The sequence below is a fragment of the Gavia stellata genome, chromosome 19, assembly GCF_030936135.1.
Source record: "Gavia stellata isolate bGavSte3 chromosome 19, bGavSte3.hap2, whole genome shotgun sequence".
Taxonomy (NCBI): domain Eukaryota; kingdom Metazoa; phylum Chordata; class Aves; order Gaviiformes; family Gaviidae; genus Gavia; species Gavia stellata.
This window is the reverse complement of record NC_082612.1, coordinates 17,642,614-17,665,291: the sequence shown is the minus strand read 5'-3', so window position 1 is coordinate 17,665,291 and position 22,678 is coordinate 17,642,614. Positions and strand designations below refer to the sequence as shown.

Genomic DNA, 22,678 nt, shown 5'->3' with positions numbered 1-22,678 from the left:
ATGTGAAAATTTATGACATCTACAAGCATTTCAAGTTAGATGTCTGATACACATCAAGACACAGATCCAATTTTAATAACTGTGCCACTGTAAAAAAAAATCTAAATTATTTTGAAGCACGAAGGCTGAAGAAAACTACTTTTGCTGCTCTAACAACTTAATTGGTACTCGATCTGAATCTTCACAATTCTACTTAAAGTCACCCTGTCATACTGCCGAGGGACATACACAACAATCAATTTTTACTTTAAAAAGGGGTGGAAGCATAGGAATGAATGCCATAGATAGTAAAATGTACTGGATGTGCACTATGCACTATTGTTTTATAAGCTCTGCCATTACAGTTAAGTATAGGGATGCCCTATGAAATTAAAACATATTAGCTCATTCCCCCTCCTCTACGTAACATTTCCTGCTGTTCTGTGAAGTTCCATATATCTTGTTTTCTTCATGGGCTATTATAGTAGTTCTCACCACTCACCACATAAAGGATTAAAATGCTTCTCTGCCTTAAGCTCAGTGTCTGTTGAAATGGCTTTGCATGACACCAGGAATGCAAATGCAGCATTTTCCATTTTAGCTGACATTGTCTGGTTACACTGCTGAATATTTTAAATCATTAACACTATTGTCAATGAAAGAACTGAACTGACAGATAGGGATATTGTCTAAAGGCTCATGAAATGCTAATGAATGCTTAAGTTTCTAGTGGCAGCTGAGCTGCCAAATCAGCTAAAGGTACAGTAACTAGAAGCTGTACAACTTCATTTTGCAGAGCCTCTAAACCAATGACGTTTACTAGCATTTGGCATAGAAGTAGCATCAAACAACAACCAGTCAGCTACTACTCTGCTCCTTCCTAATAACTTAAAACCAGGCTATGTTAATGCTACTGTTTTTCTGAGTTATCTATTTATTTAACAAGGATGAGGAACAAGGACATTTGGGTTAAACTACATTTGTGCAAAATCATAAGTCAGTCTCTTAACCAGCCAGTCACATTTTCTTCAAGCATGAAGCGGAGATAACAGAATAGATCACTGCAGCCAATAGTCATCAGCCAAAACTATCAGTAATCTCTTTTGGGTTTTCAATGAGTGACAATACATGGGAATATCTAGCCCACATTCCAACTTCCTTCATCCTTGTGATCAGGTCAGAGCATGAGTGGGCACATTCCTTCTTACCACAGTATTTACAACAAGGAAGCAAAAAGCAACAGGAAAAAAAGCTAAAAGGAATACAAAAAGGAATAATCTAATGCTGCTGTTGTGGCTGAAGTGCTAGATCAGAATCTGAAATGGCAGGTTTAACCTTAGCTCTGCCACTTATTTCCCTCATGGCTCTAGACATGAGGCCAATCTCACTCTACAACAGAGATTGCCTGTAATTTGGGTGCTGTAGGTCTGTGTCTCAGTTCCTCAGCAGCAAAATCAGTCTAGACTTTCCCTACCATGTCAGAGCACAGTAGAAAAAAACTCACTGCTGTTGCATTTGAACATCATGCAATACAGAATACAACAATTATTGCTTTTACTTCCCTTAAGTTGTCTCTCCACAGGTAATTTGTATTTCAGCAGCACATCCAGAGCCAAATGCACAATGCAACAAAGTTGTTAGAGATACTGAGACTCGGTGAACACACGGGTCTCAAAACTAGTTGCATATAATTTTACAGATGAAGGGCACTGTAAGAAGTTACGAAAGTTACTGGGCTGAAAAAAAACCTGCACAACTGTTTTGTTTTCTTCACATGCTGAACTATTTTCTGTGGAATAACCATTTTTCCAGGTTCACAGAAATATCTAAACACATTTCTATTTTTATTTTTATACTATTTTATACATATTTTATACTATTTTATGCAGACTGATTTTATACTATTTTATACAGACTGATTGTGACTTAAGTCACCAGGTTTATCAACATGCTGTGTGGTTTTGTGAGAAACACTCACATTAGGTAAGTCATATCCATAAGCTTAACACACCTACTTTAGTACCCAACATGCTTATTACACCTCGACATAATAACTAAGGAATAGGTATTCAGCATTCTTCCTTTCACCCCTACTAATATCCAACCCATTAAAAGCTCTATTTTTATACTTTGCACAGTAGGATTTTTTTTTTTTTTTTTTTTTTTTTTTTTTTTACTATCTGAAGTATCCAATGTATAATGTGCCAGACGGGTGCATCCTGCCAGATACTGTGTGTATCAGGTTTTCTACTTTTAAGTTAATGATAAGAAATTGAAAGCACAAAAAAAAAAACCAACCCACCAAAAAAACCCTCAACCAAACAAAAACCCAAAAGCCTTTAAACCATCACAGAGTCCAAGATCATGACCTGAAATGGGTATCCAAATGTAAGGTGATGTAAGGAGGGAGGGACTGGCCCAAGATTCCCTTAAAATCTGGATCAGAGCGCAAGTCAGTGATATGGGAATGAAAAAGCAGCAGCTTGACAGTCATTTTAATCAAGCTACATCTACCGGTCCAGTAGCAAAGATTTTCAATAAATCTTTTGAGTCAAAATACTACCATATACCTGAAAAAACCATAAACATAGTGCTTGTATTTAAAATAGAAATGTGGAGGGACATAAGAAAGTAATCCCAGATAACTACACATCTGGTGGGATTTTATTTTTTGTCTCATGAGAGTATGTGGAAGGATCCACAGACATAAACTCATATTCTCTTGAAGTAGACTGGTACCTTAGCTGACAAACCTTTGCATTCAGGATTAGATTAATTGCCTATGACACAAATGTTTGTGGAAACGTTTTGGGCTTTTTTTTCCGTACTGAAGGAAATACCTAACTTCTTGGCAGCTACATGGGATGGTGCCTTCTAGCGCACCCATCTAAAGGTCTCCTGTGTCTGTCCTTCTTGTCTGTCTGGGTAGAAATGAAGGACTTTTGCCATCAGGTTCTAGGCATACAAAAGGTCCTGCGTACATTGTCCACTACACCTATGTGCAAGTGCTTCTTTGACCCCAGTCAGACCTCCTACGGTTGCTCAACACCTTCACAGTATGTCTAAGATGCACTAACTTGCTGCCCTTGTCCTCCAGCACATTCATAATGTGCTGAAGAGTCTCTGAACTGTATGGTACACATGTACGTGTATGGACCCACACCCTTGTGTCAGGAAAATTCCAGACAGAAGTATGGGAACCCTACACAAACATTACTGTTACTATTTTGATCCTGTAACATCTGTAAAGTGCATCTAGCCGAACTGAGAAAAAGTATGTCTAATACTGTTAACTTCTCCATGAGGTCTGATCTGGCATTGCTGTGGTCATCTTTCATCTGAAGGCTAAGAAGAGAATGTGAACTTTCATACCTTCAGAAAAACTCCTTGATATTCTCAAAGAAGCTTTCTGTGTCTTTATGAAAACATTCAAATTGCTGACAAATCTAACCATAGACTGAATATTTTAGTGAAATTGTGAATTAACTGTTTGCAGAAGTGTTCTCTGGAATCTGGGGACACTTTTATAGTGTCACTGTAATTCATCCTGAAAGGCTGCGGTAAGAAGGGGCTAAAAGATATTTGACACATAAATGTTACTTACATAATCAGTCTTTCCAGTGAGATGCTGCTAGTATTTATTATTACAATGCTTAATACTAACATAATCTGTAAGACAGAAACTTCATATTTTTAAGTGATACTTAAACACTGCTAATAACCCAACTATACTGAGCAGATACAATAGCCAATTAGAATATAGTGATCCTGCTAGCATTAATTTGAGCATCCATGGTATGGCATATATATACTGTTATGCATTTTGTTGCGCTGCTCTGGAAACACTGAAGAACCACATAAAGATTTACCCTTTTTCTAAAGAGATTTTGAGTTGCATCACATTATGTCAAGCTTTTAGCAAACCAATGACACTGTTGAATGGACTTAACACTAAGTGCAATACATCAGTTTCCCTACCAGCACAAATCAGTCAACTCGTTTTGTCCACTGTATGAGCAAGAAAGACGCTGAATTGTAAATTCAAGCAAGGCAGCAGTTAAAGAATTCCTCTAAGAACTGTCTCACTAGGTTGAATAATTGCATGTAAATATTCTTAACATGTAACTGCTAACAGAAGCACATGTGTACAAAATGGAAGAGATTAAAACCTTGATGAAGATGGGCACTAATCCTTCAAATCACTTAAGCACATGTTTAACTTTAAGTACATTAACATCCTCATTGAAGTAAAAGGGACTACTCAACAGCTTAAAGTTAAGCAAGTGCTTTGTTGGATCAGGTTATAATGCCCTTTCACTTTGGTCATTTGATCAATCAATCGAAGAAGTAATACTGAGACAAATTCAAACACAATGCTATTTAGCATAACTGGGATTCTAAGAAAGGCCTCAACTGTAAAGCTTCTTTATTTGTGCCATTTTATTTTCTTTTTTAAAAGATGACAAGACTTTGTGGTACTTAATTTCAAGAGGGGACAATAAAACACGTCCAAGAAAGCACCGGGAAGTTATGACACCACTTTCCAAAAATCTCATATTTAATGTAGTCTCTGGATGATTTTTATGGTACGAAGTGTGCTTAGTAAAAGACATACTGGAAGAGCTAAGAGTCAAAGTACCCCTAACAGCACTGCATATCTGGGTATCTATAAACGCACACTTAGAACCAAAGAAAAAGTTTAAACCTTTCAATTGCCACCTGCCCACAAAGCAGCAAAAGGACTCCTCTCGGTCAGTTGTCCTGTGCCACCTAATGCACTACTACCATTATTTCTTAATCCATGCACTAGTTTTAATCTCTATGGAAAGGTTAATAGAAAAACAAACTCAGCACTTTTGCTTAGAAAAGAATATCATACAGAGTAGTCATTTACTTCATGCCTGTACCTGTTAACTTTTATATGTGAATCTTTACCTTGAAACAAACCCTCCGCAAAGTGAAATGCTTAGTAACAGGCTAAAACTGTGACATTAAAAATAAACAACTTTAATAACAATACATAGTAGCATGCAATGGATGGTATACATATTTGTCACTTACTGGAATAAAGGCATTTATTTGGGGTTGTGGGAAAATTCTGTAGTGCTTGCTATTCTTGAGCCACAGCATGAATTCCTTATTTCAATATAATCTCAGACTCCAGTACAATTTTTTTAAAACAATCCTGCAAGACAGGGATGTTGGACAGCACACTGGCTTACTGCATGTACTGAACAATTAATAGCACAAGGGCACTCTGGTTGGAAGAGCTAAAAAGGACAGAAGGAAAGCCCTCCTCTTAAAAGATAAGCTGTTCACAAGGAGTCCTTTCCTGCAGGGAGTCTTCTGTGCCCGAGCATACCACTTCTGCTTATAAAGTGTTGCGAAGCAGAAGGAATCCTTGGGGACTGAAGAGACTTCACTTTAAAGGAAAAGTGGCATTGGGAGAATATGTTGTAAGACTCAATGTCTGAGACTGAGAAAAAATTGCTGTTGCAATCAGTACCTTTTGCAAGTTTACTGCCTTGACTAGCATTATCACTTAAGCTCTGTGTTGATCGTCAAACTTCAGAAAGCTTAGCCAGGTTCTAATCTATAGTCAAATATTTAATTTTGCTCTGGCTTTCCAAAGAACACAGTTTTTAAAGGACAGTTCGTGTGCAGCTGCTCCGATGGTCTGCTCTTTACAGCAAATAGAAAAATCAACCCTGATTTGTTCCCTTTTTCTGCTGCTCCAAGGTCATACAAAACCATTCTTAAGTGTTGCTGTTTCATGCTCTACAAAAATAAACATATATGATTTCTACACAACAAATCAGCCAAAATAACGTATTTCCAAAGCCAGAAAACTCAGAAATATACTTTATTCTTTCACTGTCTGCCATGGTATTCATACCTACAGTTTCATTCAGCTGTAGTCATGGCACCTTCTCTATACAAGTGCAGGAAACTAAACTACTTGTCTGTGCAGCGATGCAGTCTTAGCAATAAGAAATTATTTAACAATAGGGAAAAGCAGTAATCTCAAAATAATAAAATTGGTCCCTGCTTTCCCTCTGTTTTCCTCATCAGACTGGCCAAGATCAACCCTACAAAGGTAATAATGGTTTTCTTAAAAGAATCTGGTTTTGCATACAACCATGCCTCCCTGTTACTGGTTTTATGTTGATACTTTACCAAAACAGTCGTTACTAGTAGAACATAATCAAGAAACAAGGGCCATTGCACAGTGCACTTGATCCTTTTGGAATTTATCCCGAGATTCACCAGCTGACTCTCCCTATCTTTAGTGTCAGGAGCACAGCTGGGATCCTCCTACTGAACAGATGCATCCTAATGGGAAAAAACAAGAGGTACTCACTACTTCAGTAACACATCAGGTCTGAGATGAATTATTTGAAAGAAAAACCCATTAGTATCCAGCATCAATTAAATTCCAAAATGAAAAAGTACAACAGCCTACTTCAGTGAAATTGACAGCAAAGGGGAAAGAGGACGTGTCCACTTTACTGAAAATTGCTTGTTACTATCAGAATTATCTCTATCTTAATGGTGCTTTAATCGGCTAAAAGCAGAGAGGCCAGCGTGGGAAAAAACCGAACTAAATTATCTAGTTTCTAAACTTGTAATTTCATTAAAGAGAGAAAAACGAGCATTTGTTAAATATAGTGCAGACCAGCTGAGAGCCTCAAGTCCAATGATTTTGGTGTCCTCTACTGTAAGTTCTATAGCAGAGCTGTCCAGACAAATTTTAAAACATGCAGTTCTGATTTGCAATGTCAGAACTATTACTATTACTATTTACAGGGGAAAGGCCAATCTATGTTGCTTTGGACAAAGAGGCGTTATGGGATGGTACAGCTCAACAACCTAAAGGCAGAGATCAACACTAAATTGCCTCTGCCTCCATGAACCAAACAACTAAAAATATATTAGAATTATACAAATAAATCACAATCTTTTCTCAGAATTATCACAGAAGCCTGGCAGAAACCAGTGCCATACTCCTTGCAAAACAGACAAAGACTTGGTAACAATTAGCATGTCAAAACCCAAATCTAAATACTATTCAAATCACGTCCTTTAGCCAGTCTCTTAATTGAGAAAACAGTTTTCCACAGAATTATGCAGCCTCTTCACAACCGTTGTGTTCACCAATAGGAGCTATTACTTGATCATAATAATCAGTGCAAACCATCCAGCGTGCTTCCAGAAAGGCTGCAATTGATGATTTCATAAGAAAATTCTCCTTGAAAGGACAGCTGCACAAATACAGCAGTAAGATGCTCAACTGTGCTCCAGACTGTTCCTTTTATTTTACTGAGCGAAAGGAACAGAGCAGCCTCTAAGAACTGTAAATGCTACCAATCTTTCAGTGGGAGAGGAAGAGAATTCTCTTGATGCAACACAGAGAAAAATCTGCCAGACATCAGGCTGCTCCCAAAGGAACCCCTCACATGCTTTCAGGCAGAAGATTGCATTAAGGGGTGAAATTGTGTGCCACGGATGAAGAAGGGTGCTTCAGACAAAATTTTGGGCAATGCTACAAGACTGTAAGGTATCTGAAAGAGGATACTACATTTATGTAGGCTGAGGGAATATAAATTACTTGGAGGGTTTCTGCAGTCCACGAAACAATGGAAAATTTGGAGGGCAAATTGGCATATTCAAGCTACCATCCCCCCTCCGCCTTTCCTGACAGTTCCATCCTGCCAACCAAACACAAAATACAAAAATCTTACTTCAAATCTCTTCTCCACTTCAAGTCAAAAACTACATGAGTGAGGCTGCCCTACAGAATTATAACTCTTTTTCTTCTTTTTCTTGTTTTCTTCTTCAGCATCACTGTAATACATCACTCAATGAATAATGGAATTTAGGGGGTTTGATGGTTCTTGCACTTACCTTGAGTCCCCGAAAGCTGCCTGGGCTTGTTGGTGAAGAACTGGAGGACTTTGTAGATTTTGGGGTGGACAACTGACTGCTTGGGGTTCCATTAACTGGCCAAAGCAATAAAAGGCAAACAAATGAAAGAAAAGATGAATGAAAGTCAAAAACCCTAACTTGCTTTTAAACATAACATACCTCTCTGACAAGTTATCATTCAAGTCTGCATACAAAGACCAAAACAGACTCCTCAGCATTCAGGAATAAATTATATGCTTGCATACCACACAACTGCGCCCCCAAAACTCATGTGGCTGGATACACAAATATTGCATTGTCATTCTACAGATTAAAAAGGCCTATTCTGTCCTTTGCCAGTGCAAGAGCTTTGGGCAAATAATAGCCACAGCCTTTTTAAATTATATCATTTATTGTGATATCGCACAATAAAATACGGAGAGAGGAAGTGTTTGTAAAGACATTGGACCCTCCATCTCTCCTTTGTGGATCAACGCCCTACTTTCTAGGTAGACTGTTTCAAAGAACACAGATTATTTGGCTTGGGTTTTTTCCAAGAAAAGCAAACAAACAAACAAAGAAGAAGTATGAGCTGTTTGGATGATAGAGAACTTAAGCAGTAATTCAGAAAAATATTGATTTAGGGGAAAACAACCCCAACAAGGTAAAAGCTAGTAGGTTATTTCTGAACTTCCAAGAAGTTCAAGTGTCTGTGAAAACACACAATATTCTCCCTCTCGACTTCAAGAGTTCATTCATTTTAAGTCCAGTTTTCCAGAGAGGCCTGCTACATCTGTTATATCTCTGGTGACTTGACTGTAACTTAGGTCAGTCCTTGTATTTTTCTGATAAAAACCAAACTGCTGAATTCCATTATGCAGCCAGAATAGCACACTGCTCATCATACACAAATACGATGCAACATTATATGATGCAACAGTATTTCCCCTCTAGGTGAACCTCATTTTTCCTGGGAGAGCAAAATACTAGGCAGAAATTTAAGAGCTAAAAAGGTTTCATAGCTGATTCAAGAAGTATTTTTTCAGAAAGAAAAAAGGAACCTTGGCAAATAGAAACTTGGCTGCAAAGTAAGTAACAGTTACACCTGCACATATCCTTTACACATTCAGAGGTCTGTCATGGATTATGCATCACTTCTTAAGTAGCACTATTGGATTTATTTTACAAGTGTCTATTAACCTAGTACCCTAACATTCTCTGAGTGCTAAAGATGCCTATTTTTACAGCCCGGGCAGTCCATCTGCCAGTAGGCCAGGCTGACTGCACTGCAACTTCCACAAACCCCTGTTTTTCACAAAAATCTCTTTCTCTGATGTGTGATGTTAAGATATAACTGATCAGCATTTAGATACAGAATAAGTGTATCTTGAAGTGTGATAACTTGGATTTACATTCGCAGATCTGTTACAGGACTAAGAGTTTAGTCTTTTCTATTAAAAGTGTTCAGTATGTTTAGGGTATTTTTGTCTTGACTTTAACAAGGGTTGTCTGTAACAACAGGCAAATTATTTAAGTGTTTTTTTAAGAAGCTAAAAGCATATAGGAGTATACATCCCTCCTGCAGACTTCTTTTCATCACTTTGTTTTAGATAACCTTCTTGAAACCTGGCATATCAATGCATCCTTGTTTTATAAAGAATTTGCAAGTATGAGGATGAAAAGGGCTAGTGAATGCTATCTTACCATGTTCTGCTTCTCGCATATACAATTTGCTCTAGCCATTAGAAAAATATTGAGCTGTAAAGTTCATGACCAAAAATTAGATACTTCAGTAGAAGAATTTGCTTCCAAATGACCAATTATTAATACAGGAAGAAAAAATGTTTCTTTATTCACAAACTCTTTTCATACAGCTCACTGAAAGGTCACTATTTCCTGAACACGACCATTGAGGCCTACACTGTAAGACATCCTTATCTGTCTCTAGGTCACTAGCATCCTTTTAAGCATCAACAGAACCACTGAACAGCACCTGTGAAACTGGCTGGTTAACATAACCTTCCTCCCTCTCATAACTGTCTGAGGAAGAACATCCCAGCCTACACTGACAGTACTCTAGCTCTTTGCTAATATCTTAGATATGCTTGGTGGACAAGGGTGGTGTTCTGATCCAGCAGTGTGACTAGATGGTGTCCAGAGGTCCCTTCCAACTTTTGTCCTTCTTTGATTCTACAACACATGGTATGTTCTGCTGAGGATTCTATTTAAAAGAGCTGTCTGTGGACAGAGCTTTGCCAATGTCTTCTGAGATCCACTGCATGGGAGTTGGTACACAACTGCTGCAACAGTAAAAGCTGGAATTGGCCCTGTGTAGATGTAAAAATTTTACATCTATAGGGAGTCAGCCAACTGCTGTTTCAGACAGTAGTAGTACTTTTTTTTTTTTTTTACTCAAAAACCACACAAGCAATCTATATTCATTTTTGGCACAAACTTGTCCACTGCTATTGATTTGCTGATTATTTCATGTATATGCAAAACTTACCTTTCTTATCTATTTTCTAAGTATAAGTTCTTTTAAGGTTTCTTTCGACATATATAGCAGCCTGAATATACAGAAAAAAGAATTTCTCCTCTGTTGTTCTTTAAGTATGAGGCTACAATTCTTTAGCATATTGGAATGTTGAAGACTGAAAAACCTATGAATACCTTTTAAATTGTTAACTTCTAGTACGGTCCAAAGTCTCAACTTATTTGCTAATCAAAATGGATGTTTCTTGTTTTAGAGATACTTTCACTTTGAACTGAACGTTCAAAGAGGTTTCTCAGTGTTTTAGAACTTAGGCTGAAATAAAACAAGAAAACAAAGGAAGGTAAGAAGCTGCCAATAAAATTTAAAACTATGACACATGTTTTTGCACTGCTTTTTTCAGCATCTCTTTCCCCTCTCTTTTTGCACTGGCTGAAATTTTCTATTATAATATGCTTTAGAATACACATACAAATGTATTGCTCCTCAGAATGGTCCTCTACTTGTAGCCAAGTTATACCCTTACAAATTTAACTTTGACACTATTAGCAGGTGTCCAACAACCATAAAGCATCTTTTCTATTATTTCACTCTAACAATCTACTCCAACAAAAAAACTACACCCATTACGTCTCTGGTTCACCGAATGGAAAACATGTGTTTCAAGCTTGAAAATACTCACAAATACAGCGAAAAGAATACAGGTAAATGGAGAGGGAGGAGACACACTAGTGATATACAGCCATAATAGTAATGGCTCACCTGGGGATTTTGCTGAAGAATAAGCACTGGAGTAGTGGCCACCCCTCTTTACTGTACTCATATATTTGACACAAAGGAAAAAGACATTAAGGAAAGAAGTTATTAAACAGCTCTGAACATGCATGAAAGGAAGAAGGATAAATAAAGATAAGCAAAGACTACATGAGAAAAAATGACAAGTAAACAGAAGGATAAATACCAGACACTTTTGGTAAATTTTTCAAATTAACCTAACCAAAGGGGGTGTCCAAGTAAAAATAAGTAAGGAAATGACAGCACTCATTTCTAAATACTTTGCATAAAATTCACTGTTGATAGGTATCCCATGCCATCTCATTGGACTTAACAGGATTGCATGAAATGTAGATCAGTTGTGAAATTTGCCCTTCGTGCTACATTTTTCTTTGTTGTTACTGCGATCCTTCTTTGAAGCTTTTCAGTTAAATATTCAGCCTTTATAAACAGATGATAAGTATTCCACTTTGAAAGAACCCAAAGACATAAAATTACTTTAACCAGCATCAATTAAGCAAAACAAATATTGATCTGGAAATGAGAGTATGGAACATGTTGCAGTTCTGAATACACGCACAGGAGCTCACATGCATAGTTACATTCAAAACAGAGCATCGTATATTTACATATTCAATGGTTTGATTTCAGGGCTACTTCTCCAGGTCTGAGGGGAAAAAATCAATTCAGTCTTATTGTATTTAGAAATTAAATGCAGAGGTAAAAAAAGGAAAAAACCAAGTTTCCCTCTTCTATTTATTTGCATTAAAGACTCAATGGTTGGAACATATGGCGTTCAGCCAAACTGCTGGCAAAAACACAATGTGAACCTTTCTTTGAAATTACAGAAAGCACAAGAAGAAAAAAAAAATTCGCTGTTAATGGGCAATAACATTCCATAACATCTCCTAAAATGACTTGAAACAGCAAAATCCTGTATTCCCAACAATATTTGGCTTATATAGAAGAAACCTTTCAAATTCAAAACACTTAAGGGTATAGTCTAGTTCAATGAACATGAATTGAACCACATAACCATTCTGTAGTTAATAGCCTTCAAAAAAATCAAGTGCCATGCTGAAAACATATCCCAAGTGTACAATTAGCACAAATTAATCCTATGTTCATAAACTGAAACTTTTTGTGCCTGTTAATTAAAAAACAGAAACCACATTTCTTCCCAGGATTCAAAAATAAATGCAAATTTTATTACAAATTAGTATTAAATCTATGAGACAAACTGAAAAAACATTTTTTCCCTCAGGAAACAAAGCATAGCACTTGTATTTCAGACAGAGCCAACAGTTTTTTCACCCCATTAAACAAATTCTAACTTTCATGTATTTTACATGTTCACCTCTTCCTTAGAAGTAGTACCTGAGGCAGGTGATTTGCTTCGACGTGAAGGTCCTGGACTTTTGGACCCAGTATTCCTCATGCCAGATGATCGGGAATAAGAGGACTTCATAACACGGCATTCTACAAAGCAAGCAGATAGAGTTTTGACAACGGTTCAATGTACAGGCTTCCTCCAAACACAACTGTTGCTGTTAATTATCCAGAAAATGAACATCAGTATTTTCTAAACATGCTTGCCCAACTGAATGAAACAAAATTTGTAAGAGCATCTCAGAACTTCAACCTACATACCGTACAAACTTATTTGATTTACTCAAACACTGTACGTAACATTCTGCATGTAATATTTCTTCATGTCTTGAAGCTGGATTATCACTGTAATTCAAGTTTGTACCTACAGGCAGCTGAAAGAGTAAAGAAGTCAGCTGATGCTAAGGTTCTTCTCATAATTCAGTAAATCCTGCAAGGCTGTAATCGCAACTTCATATAGGGCAACTGCACAGCAAGCCCCATTTACCTTCTTTTGAAAGAAGCTGATGTTGTGACCAATTTTTAAGGAGGTGAAAAATGTCTATTGTTTCCAAAATGCTGAGACAATAGATTACGGCCATTTACCATCAGCTATATATCATTAAATAAAGGACAACCTAAATGGGAGAGGAATCAACAGGCATACATGCATTGGCATTTTGGAAACATTTTAGCATCCACAGTTAGCATCCACTGCAAATCACTCCCAATGGAATCATATAAATTTCCTTCCTAATTTTGTCCCTGTTATTCATCACTACAGTGTCAATGCCATCATTATGATGCCATGTCACCATCAAAAATAGTAAGTAGAGCTGCATGCCCTGCCAGTCAAGTCATGTTCCACTCAGTACCTAACCTGCTTTTCTCCATTAAGATCTCCAGAGTTATTAGAGGAAGGAGGGACCACCAAAGCTGAAGAGACAAAAGGAGACAAAACCCCTCCATCACTGGGTTCTCAGAAAGGAAATTAGCCCAATTATGGGAAAAGCAAACTTATGGCCTTAAAATCTGCAAGGCAAATTATGATTTTGCCCAGACTAGGATTTGCAGTGTGAGTTAATACAACCATGCTCTTCCATTCCTGCATGAGAATAAAATTATATCTTAGCTAGTCCAAAACTATGTTAAAAAAATACTCTTCTTCTCACCTCCACACTAGCTGAATCAACATAATTGGGCAGTTCTGGAAAAGTAGCATGCTGGCAATAACAACAGAATGGCAGCCAGCTGAATCCTCCATCCACCCAAATATATGGACCAGTGGTTAGATATATACCTATACTTCCTGATGTAACTGAAGATTTTGTAATGAAATTATGGCGTTTGCAAAAATTAGAAAAACAGTAGGTGCTTTTGCTTTCAGTTACCTGAGAGCAAGGCAAAACAACCCCTCTTATTCACAACCTGAAGCTTGCCTCAAATAATCTGATGATTCTTGCCAGGGCAAGTTTTCTTTACCACAGATTCATTTTTTCATAAAAGAAAATCAGGGTGATTCTACAGCTGAACCAATATAAACAGAAAAAACATGCCTAGTAGGGCCTGTAGCAATAGGACAATGGGTAATGGTTTTAAACTAAAAGAGGGTAGATTCAGACTAGATGTAGGGAAGAAATTTTTTACGATGAGGGTGGTGAAACACTGGAACAGGTTGCCCAGAGAGGTGGTAGATGCCCCAGCCCTGGAAACATTCAAGGTCAGGCTGGACGGGGCTCTGAGCAACCTGGTCTAGTTGAAGATGTCCCTGCTCATTGCAGGGGGCTTGGACTAGATGACCTTCAAAGGGCCCTTCCAACTCAAACCATTCTATGATTCTATGAACATGGAGAAAAAACCATATATGATTTGATATTCCAAGCCAATTCTAAAACTCTCTGGTAGAGGAGAGAGATTTTTTCTTGAACTTACGCTATAAATTTTCTCTTTACAGAAAAAAAAACTTTCATAAACAAGTTAAATTTAAGATCTGTCAATGGCACAAAGCATAGGCACCAGTCCCAGTTTGTCTCATATCCTTCCCCACCCAACACCCCCTACAACCTCACAATATAAACAGGCTCAACACTTGGTCTATAGCAGACAAGACTGGAATGTGTGAATTGTCTAGGAAGGCAATTCAAGACCTGAAATAAGTGTTGCTACATATGTGATTTTTCAAAAATCTCATGAAGGCAGTAATATGGAGATCATCTTATAGTCACAGATGTCAAAAGTGAACATTTTTAACAGATTTTAGATCCAATAGATCGATGACTGAACCTTTTAAAATTCAGTGCTGTCTTCCATGTAACTCGGGACAGGGTCTGTTCTCCAAGAAAATGGATCAGGTTTGGTAGTGCATTTTAACAGACTTACAGAATCCAGATGATGGTGTCGAAAAACATTTTAATCCATAGGAAAATATATTCCAATGTATATTTTCCTAAATCACACAACTCTTGAGGATTGAACGGGGGGTGGTGGGGAGAGAGAACTGTTCTCAATGGAGTTGACTATTTCAGTGGGTTTAGGATGTACAGTCTTACCGCTGTGATCCAACACGAAGTCATCCTGAGCATATCGGTATTTCTCAGGACCACATGCAATGAAGACATCATCATCTCCAAAGAAGTCCTGCAAGCACGTCACCTTGACAGCAAAATATACAAAGCAAAATAAACAAATGGAGTACTTTCAAATGCTAAATCTTCAGTTAGTCAGCAACAGTTAATAAGTTTGTGTCTTCCTTTGCACAGTGATACCATAATGTTCTTTTATATATGACAGAAACACTCCAGTTCTCAAGTACTTCAGCTCTCCCAGTAGTTCAGGAAACCTCAGGGTCAAGAATGTAAAATATGACTGCCCCTCACCTCCAAAACCACCTTTTTCTACATTTAATATCTGTATTTTTGCCTATAACTACACATGCGTGCTGATGACTGACAAGACCAGCTATAAACACTACTCAAATATCAAAGCTTTTTGTATTCTTACATTAATTGCTTATGGGGAAATCTGTCGAGTTAAAATGATTGCATCTATAAATTTACTTTTTTTATGCTCTGAGGCATTTAATTTCCATGTTTTAATGTCCTGTTAAAAAAAAAATTAATTCTCCCTTTTAATAAAAGTATTCCCTATTCAAGAAAAAAGGAAATACAGACTCCCCTCCACGCCCTTTGCAGCTCTGTCTCTTCTTAATTGCCCCAGTAATGGTGTTACAATGTATTTCAAGAAGGATGGGGGTATCAGAAAGAAAAATGTTTCAGACATTCTTTAAAAACACAAAACCAAAGACCTTGAAAAAATCTCACTCCTCAAAAGTCAATAAAAGTCAGATTGTGAAGGAGCAAGTGGCTGCTTTAAAAACAATTGAAACCAAAAATGCCACATGAAGAAACCCCACCAAACTCCTCCCCTGTAAGAAAAAAAGTGTTTGCAGGTAGCAAGCTATTTTTTAAATGTAAAGAGATTAAAATTTTACTATTTACAATTTATAATTGTTTCCCTATTCTTTTTAACATTGCACATCCAAACGAGATCTGGGAATAAAAGCTATGTAGAAGCTGAAAAAGTTAGAACTGTTTGGTAAAACCATGTAATTAAAGAGGTAAAACAAAAAAACTGCTTCTAGGGAAACTACCTTTTTTCCTTCCCAGATACCTGTCAACACAATTTGCCTATTTTACCCACTGTGATAATAGTAAACATTGGCAGATCTACAGGAAGGGGTTTCCACTGCCTGCAGTATTCTGAGGAACACTCAGAATACCAGTGACCCTGGGCTCTCTGCAAGGACGCCCGCGCCGGGTATTCACCAGCAGCGCAGCTGCCACGGCAGCTAACCCAGGAATAACAGCCGGCACCCTTACAGCAAGATCCTTGCTACAGTGCCACAGGCAGTACCCAGCATTTGTGTCACTCGCGTTACGCAGCCAAGGACTCCAGCCAGCACCAAAATCCTTTTATTGTTATCTTACCATTGCAGTGACAATCTGCTCTCGTTGTAGTTAACTGGAAAGGCAGTAATAACTGGGTTCAAAAGGCTGCACAAATTTAAGAGAAGTTTTGCTACCATGGGATTTATTCCTCTCTACTTAATAAGTCACTCTCCTCATATGAGGACTCATTATAATTTCCACAGATTTCAGGAATCCAGCAACCAACCCAAACCCACCGATGCAGGAAAAGCCGTGGGAAAGCTCTCAGAACACTCACCCCAGCAGCACTGCTGGACCCGGGCAGAGACGATCTGCGAGGCACAAGTTCACACCCAAAGCCCCCAAAACCAGGTGCTATTTCCACAAGCTCTGTCAGCCCATCACTGCTCTACTCATGCCCCCGATGCCCTTGCAGTGCTGTTTCGAGCAGGTTAAATACTGTGGTTTAGCAGAGCCTAAAATTAATCTTTCTGTTCTGACTCAAAGCCTCCCCCTCCCCCTTAACACATCCAGTCTAACATCTGAGCTGAGAGTAAGAGAGGAGAGAATGACAGGTCTTACATCAGACTGGGAAATACACAGGGATATAACTGCATGCGGCATCATCCTTTTGTTGTTCACAGAGCAATTCTACAAAGGAAGGGTCAGATCTGTGCACAAAAGATGAGTACCTTAGAAATGCACCTTAAAATCATTTGTAAATGGCTATTCGGGAGGGAAATAAAGAACTTTAAGAAAGGTATTAATGTCCATAGGTGCTTTCCCACCTGTTCATGTATGTACAGTTTCCCCAGGCGAGAACACACAGGAGTAACGGGGCAACATGAGTACCAGCGCTCAGATAAACTGCTGGAGGTGGAGCAACAGCCCCTGCATCTTGGAGCTCAGGCTAATGCCAGCCTCCCCATCTGCTCGCACACTGTGTGCCTGACCTGCGTGACTTCCAGCTCTCAGGCACAGACCAAGACAGACTTTAGCTTGCTGCAAAAGATACTAAACTACACTTATAACTGGAAGCCAGATAAATGCAAGTTATGAGGAGGATTTACATAGATGCTCGCTATATTCCAGCAGTGAATACTGGAAGTCCTCCTCCTTCCTACAAATAGTCCAGACTGCCTACACATAAAATATAGAAGAAGAAAAACAATATTGAAAAAGTTTATTCAACAATGAACAAAGATCTGCTAGAACTTACCAATCCCAACTAACCACACATTATGAGGTGAGGGAAGTATTTTTAAAACCAAGTTCATGGAAATCTTCTGTTTTCCTAAAAGTACAATCTAATGGTTATTTTTCTAGGTCTTTATTGTAATAAAGTCGAAGGAGCAGCTCCCAATGTGCAAACAGATGCTAAAATAAACAGTCTTCATTTCTGACAGAATTAAAATTAATGTATATGCTGCAATTGATGGTAACACTCGCACACTTAAGTGAGCAAAATGCTATTAAGGGAAAGATGAAATGAATAAATCATTTGCATGGGATTTTGAATGCTACAGATCCACTATGGTCTAACTTGCGGGATTCAATCTATTTAGAAATTTAAAAACAAAACAATTTTGAACCCTTATTATATTTTTTTAGAGTTTCATTAGCAGTAGAGCTTGTGCATATGAATAGCATGTCAGTCATTCCAGTAGGTTAGGGATCAAAATTTGGTTTGTCAAACTAGTGTATGACAAATGCTGCTTCTCTTTCCACTAAGCATCTATACTCTGTCTTACCCATTCTTTGTTTTGCTGCACCTGGTGCTAAAAGAACTGTTCAGTCCTTCAAAATATTTCCTAAAATGCCTTTCAAAGGAAGATGGCATTAGCAAAGCTGCATATAAGCGTACCATAGCAAAAACAGTCAAATACATAGTCGCTCAAGTAACGACTCTCTTGCTAGTCCTGATGCTGCAAGATTCTATGCATGAAGTTGAAAATGTGAAAAGCTTTAGACACCTTGAAGAGGTTAAGCATCAAAATGAGATCTGATTTTCAATAGTGTTGGGAGTTTTTTAAAATTACAGTCATTAGGTCATTTTGAGATTCAGATCTGGCCACTTCCTAGTTGACATCCACAAAAGCAGAAGGCACGCTTTCCATCGGTGGCCTTGCAGTAAAGCTCAATCAGAACTTCTCTCTCCTGCCTGTGGCTTTAATTACCACAGATAATTCTTTTTTAAAAGAACAAGATGAACGTGATTTGTTTGTCCACAGGAAAAAAAAAATCTATTTTAAATCTGAATTTTTTTTGTGAAGCCATATACAGAGCTGCACAAAGAAGTTTTTTAGGGTTTATCATTATAGTCAACACTACAAAAGCTTACACCAAAGGAGTTTCACGCTTCCTTGAAATTCTTTTCTTTTTCCCCCCCACATATAAAAGTGAAATATATTTTGAAAAGCTGCTTTAGGAACACTTTAGAAAAATGTTATCTTGCTAACTCTGGATATTTCAATTAGCATGTTTAAAATGTGTTACACCCTATTTATTTCTAAATACAACACCTTTTCCTAGCCAAACATTACCTATGTTCTGCTGGTAACTCCACTGCCTTCCCTTTATTTAGAACAAAAAGTGAATTATTGGTGCTCCTCTGACAACTCGGACTGCTATCAGGTTGTCTTGTTGCACTGCTTTTGTTCAAAATATGTCACAATATACAGCAGAGTAGTGCATATTTGGATAGGACTGGATTGGACTTGTACTCAGTCCTTTAAAAATACTTCTAATGGCTCCGAATTACAAACAAGAATACAAGGGAATAGGGAAGAGGAAAAATGCTGTGCGAGAAGAATAAATATGAGAATAAATATAGAATTAAAAAAATATATATAACTGGAAGTCAACATTACATTTTCTTTTTCAGTCAGGGTCACCCACAGCATTATTGTGTGTCTGTTCCAACAGAATCGTTCACTTGTATTCTCACCATAGCTTTCTGAGACAATGTGCAAATGACTCTGGGCATGGCTGCTTGCCGATGGGCTCAAAAAGGCTGTGCTCTCCATTAGACTAAAGGTCAGAGGACAGCATCATTCAAGTGGCAGCACCAGGAGAATTAAATTGTAATTGGCTTCAATTGCAAGAAACCCAAACAAGTATGCAAGAGGCTCAATGATCCAATGACTCAAAACTTGAATTGCTTGTTACAAAAAAAGCAGTCTTTTCTCATAAAACTTCCCCCCTGCCAGCTGAGGAAATCTTGGGATACCAAATGGATGAAGTTTTTTGAAAAACACCCAGACCTTTCTAACAGAGGTACATATTACTAAATATTCATTATGTTCCAGAAGTGGCATGACTAACAGTAGTTTGCAAGACCGTTAATGGTAAAAGCACTTCAAAATCACACAGCTGAAAGCACAAAAATGTGGTTTACAATCAGAAAAAAATGAAGCACAAACTCACAGGAACTGGCAAAAATGCAAGTCAAAATGCGAAAACGAGGTGTTGAAAGGGAAGGGAGAGAAACACGCCTGTTTGAAAAAAATCAGTTTCCTGATCCCCTGCTGTCACATACATCCATCATAGTTACCTTTTAAAGTAGGTTTATATTTGTGACAAATGTTTGTAACCAAAGAAGTTTGCTCTTTCCAAATAAATACTTCTTCAGTCAGATCAAGCTACTGGACTAGAATATAAAAATTGCAATCCATACAGAAATCTCTTTCCCATTACCATCACACACATCTAGAAATGTAATTTACACCAACCCCTACTCCCACCTCTGAATCTAACAAGCAGAAGATGCATTCCCACCAGAAGAAAATTAATAATGATCAAGCTTTTATAGACAGAATTCAACAGGTATTTAATAATTGTCCTTTATGATGAAGTTACAATTAAGAAACCTGAATGATACAAACAAACCTTTATCCACAAGATATTTGTCCTCCAACCTCCAGAGGAAAACAAAATACTAAAAAACATTTGAGAGACTGACACCATGGAGGTTTTATAAACATCTGAAAAATTACTAAAGAATTCAATTCCTCTCAAATCTTTAGCACTAAAGAGAGTTCTGTAACTATATATCAACACCCTCCAGCCAGGAGCTCACTGGATAAATTGTATTTATTCCAGCCCTACAAATATGCTTCATTCTAAACGTAGAAGGAAGAGCTGTAAAGACAAATAGTTTGGCTCAATTTAGTACAGCTGATGCAATTTAAGTAAGCAGCAAGAGGACTGTACAGTTTAAGTCTGAAGAGCCACACCCTGTGTCTGGGGAAAGCTTCTCCAGATGACAAATTCTCTATATCAGCTGAAAATGGAACTAAAACATCAAAACTGGAAAAGATATGCAAGATTATTTGTATTTGTTTTAACAATGGAAGAAATATTTATATCCACTGACTTCAAGAAAACAGGATATGTTATAAATATTTAAGAAAGAAAGCACATAACATACGAGGCAAAAGGAAAACTAGGAAAACTGGCATGCACAGTAACAGCTGGATTTGTGTACGTGTTTTCAGCTCAGCAGTAGTGACAGGCATTCGAGGCCAAAATTCTTAAAGAAATGCAGTGGGGTTTTTCCCATGAATTGCTGGAAAAAAATGTGAATAATTTGTTAAATGTCAGCATGACAAATCCAGATACAACCTCCCTGATACTGCCTCCAGTGTGAGCGGTCTCCACATTTCTGCTGGGACTGAGACAGATTACAGCTATGCCATCCTGACAGTTTTGCCCTTTGCCCCTTGCATCAACCTTTATTTCTGAGTAAGCAAAAGTCAAATATTTGGCTATTTGGCCAGTCAGGTCATATCTGTAATCATCATTTTTGTTTCCCCTTTTCAAATAAAGTTAGCGCTCTTCACTGCCATACAAACAGCCTCACGAAAATTCTTGCAGTGTTTTTGAAGCTGGCAGGCTTACAGTTCAAGGGTTTATGCATGTCCTAAAGTGCAAAATGCAAGGAAAGCACTCCTGCAGAAACAGGTCAGTTGTCTGTTTTCTATTTCAGTTCCATCACCCACAGCGGCAGACTTAACTTTCAAAAGGAAGAGCTTCCTCCGGGCAGCCTCAGGAACTCAAAAAGGAAGGTGAAAAGGGCATTCCCACCCTTCCCTACAGAGTACTGTGATTTTAATGGAGATTTTCTTACCTTGGAACTTCCCCTCGGTCTTTGCACTTTCACAGAAAAACCTGACCAAGGGAAAGGGGGTGAATGTGTTTAAACCAATATTCTTAACTACTTACTAAGCCATCAATATCCTTCATGACTGAAACCAAGACCAGCACAAAAGAGGTTCAGTACTAGCTCAAGGCAGCTATTTGCCTGGTTATACTGAGTCGAATTTCCTGACATGTCTTCAGTAAACAGCGAGACAACAGCCAGATGGGTAGCTAGAATATACCTAGGAAGTAGAAATACAGAGAAAAGTCAAACCAAGGAGCCCCTGTCATGCCCTTTAAAAAAAATACTGTAATTGCCAGTATTCTTTTTTTAATTAACAACCTATTCATTTGGTAGAAATGACGAAGTGTCAAAGGCAACTATGCTAAGTGATTTGGAAGCAGGCAAAAAAGAAACTTTTCAAGAGCCAGGCAAATATTGACGCCCACACTGTAAACAAGAACGGCAACAAAAAAACATTGCTACATCAGATACGTAGTGAACCTGGACTATCAGGTCAAGTGATAAGATTCCTGCTGGTACAGAGAAGAAGCACTTGACACTTGCAAAAACTTCTGTTCCTCACCAGCTTATGTTCTCTGTGACAGCTCTGCTACAGAATCATTCTGGGAATTCCCAAATTAAACAAAATTACACGACACCAAAAGAAGGATAAGCAAGATATTAACATCTGATGCAATGCTTGAAAGAGCTCAAATGCTACTAAGACTGGGCACACCTGCAGGAAACAGCTATAGGGTAGGCTGGGGAGGACATATTACCATGAGCTTCATAGACTCTAGACACCTTTCCTACTGGCTGTAGCTATGAGGACTATGCAATGCATCACAGTACCTTCCCCAACAGCCACTAGGTCACTAGCAGACCAGGACCAAAAAAAAAAATCTCCTTTGTTCTCTAAAAATAATTGGAATTAGGTCAAATACCTCTTCATTTCTGAGGTTCAAATGCACATTTTGTCTTCAACTAAAACATGGAATACAGTAACAGAGATCAGATCATGCAAAAAGAATGCAAAAGTACCGACTGTGTTACAAAATTAAAAAATTCATTACTTGATCTTCTGTTATATGA

The 22,678-nt window shown here is 37.9% G+C and overlaps 1 protein-coding gene across 6 annotated transcripts in view; it reads right to left on the bottom strand.

Moving 5' to 3' along the window:
* DCLK2 (doublecortin like kinase 2) overlaps positions 1-22,678 on the bottom strand; it is an 89,236-nt gene that overhangs the window by 26,540 nt on the left and 40,018 nt on the right. For 2 of the 6 annotated variants that reach the window (XR_009484357.1, XM_059826983.1), the window contains exons 3-6: positions 15,067-15,169; positions 12,527-12,628; positions 11,138-11,188; positions 7,885-7,979 (exon numbers count right to left, since the gene is read on the bottom strand). Coding sequence is in view for 4 of the 6 variants with exons in the window: in XM_059826983.1 (XP_059682966.1) it covers positions 7,885-7,979; positions 11,138-11,188; positions 12,527-12,628; positions 15,067-15,169 (351 nt within the window). In the remaining 2 variants the exon portion in view is untranslated. Of the gene's footprint in view, positions 1-3,056; positions 3,060-7,884; positions 7,980-11,137; positions 11,189-12,526; positions 12,629-15,066; positions 15,170-22,678 lie in introns of all 6 variants that reach the window. The other 4 variants (XR_009484358.1, XM_059826985.1, XM_059826984.1 and 1 more) reach the window with 3 other exon arrangements.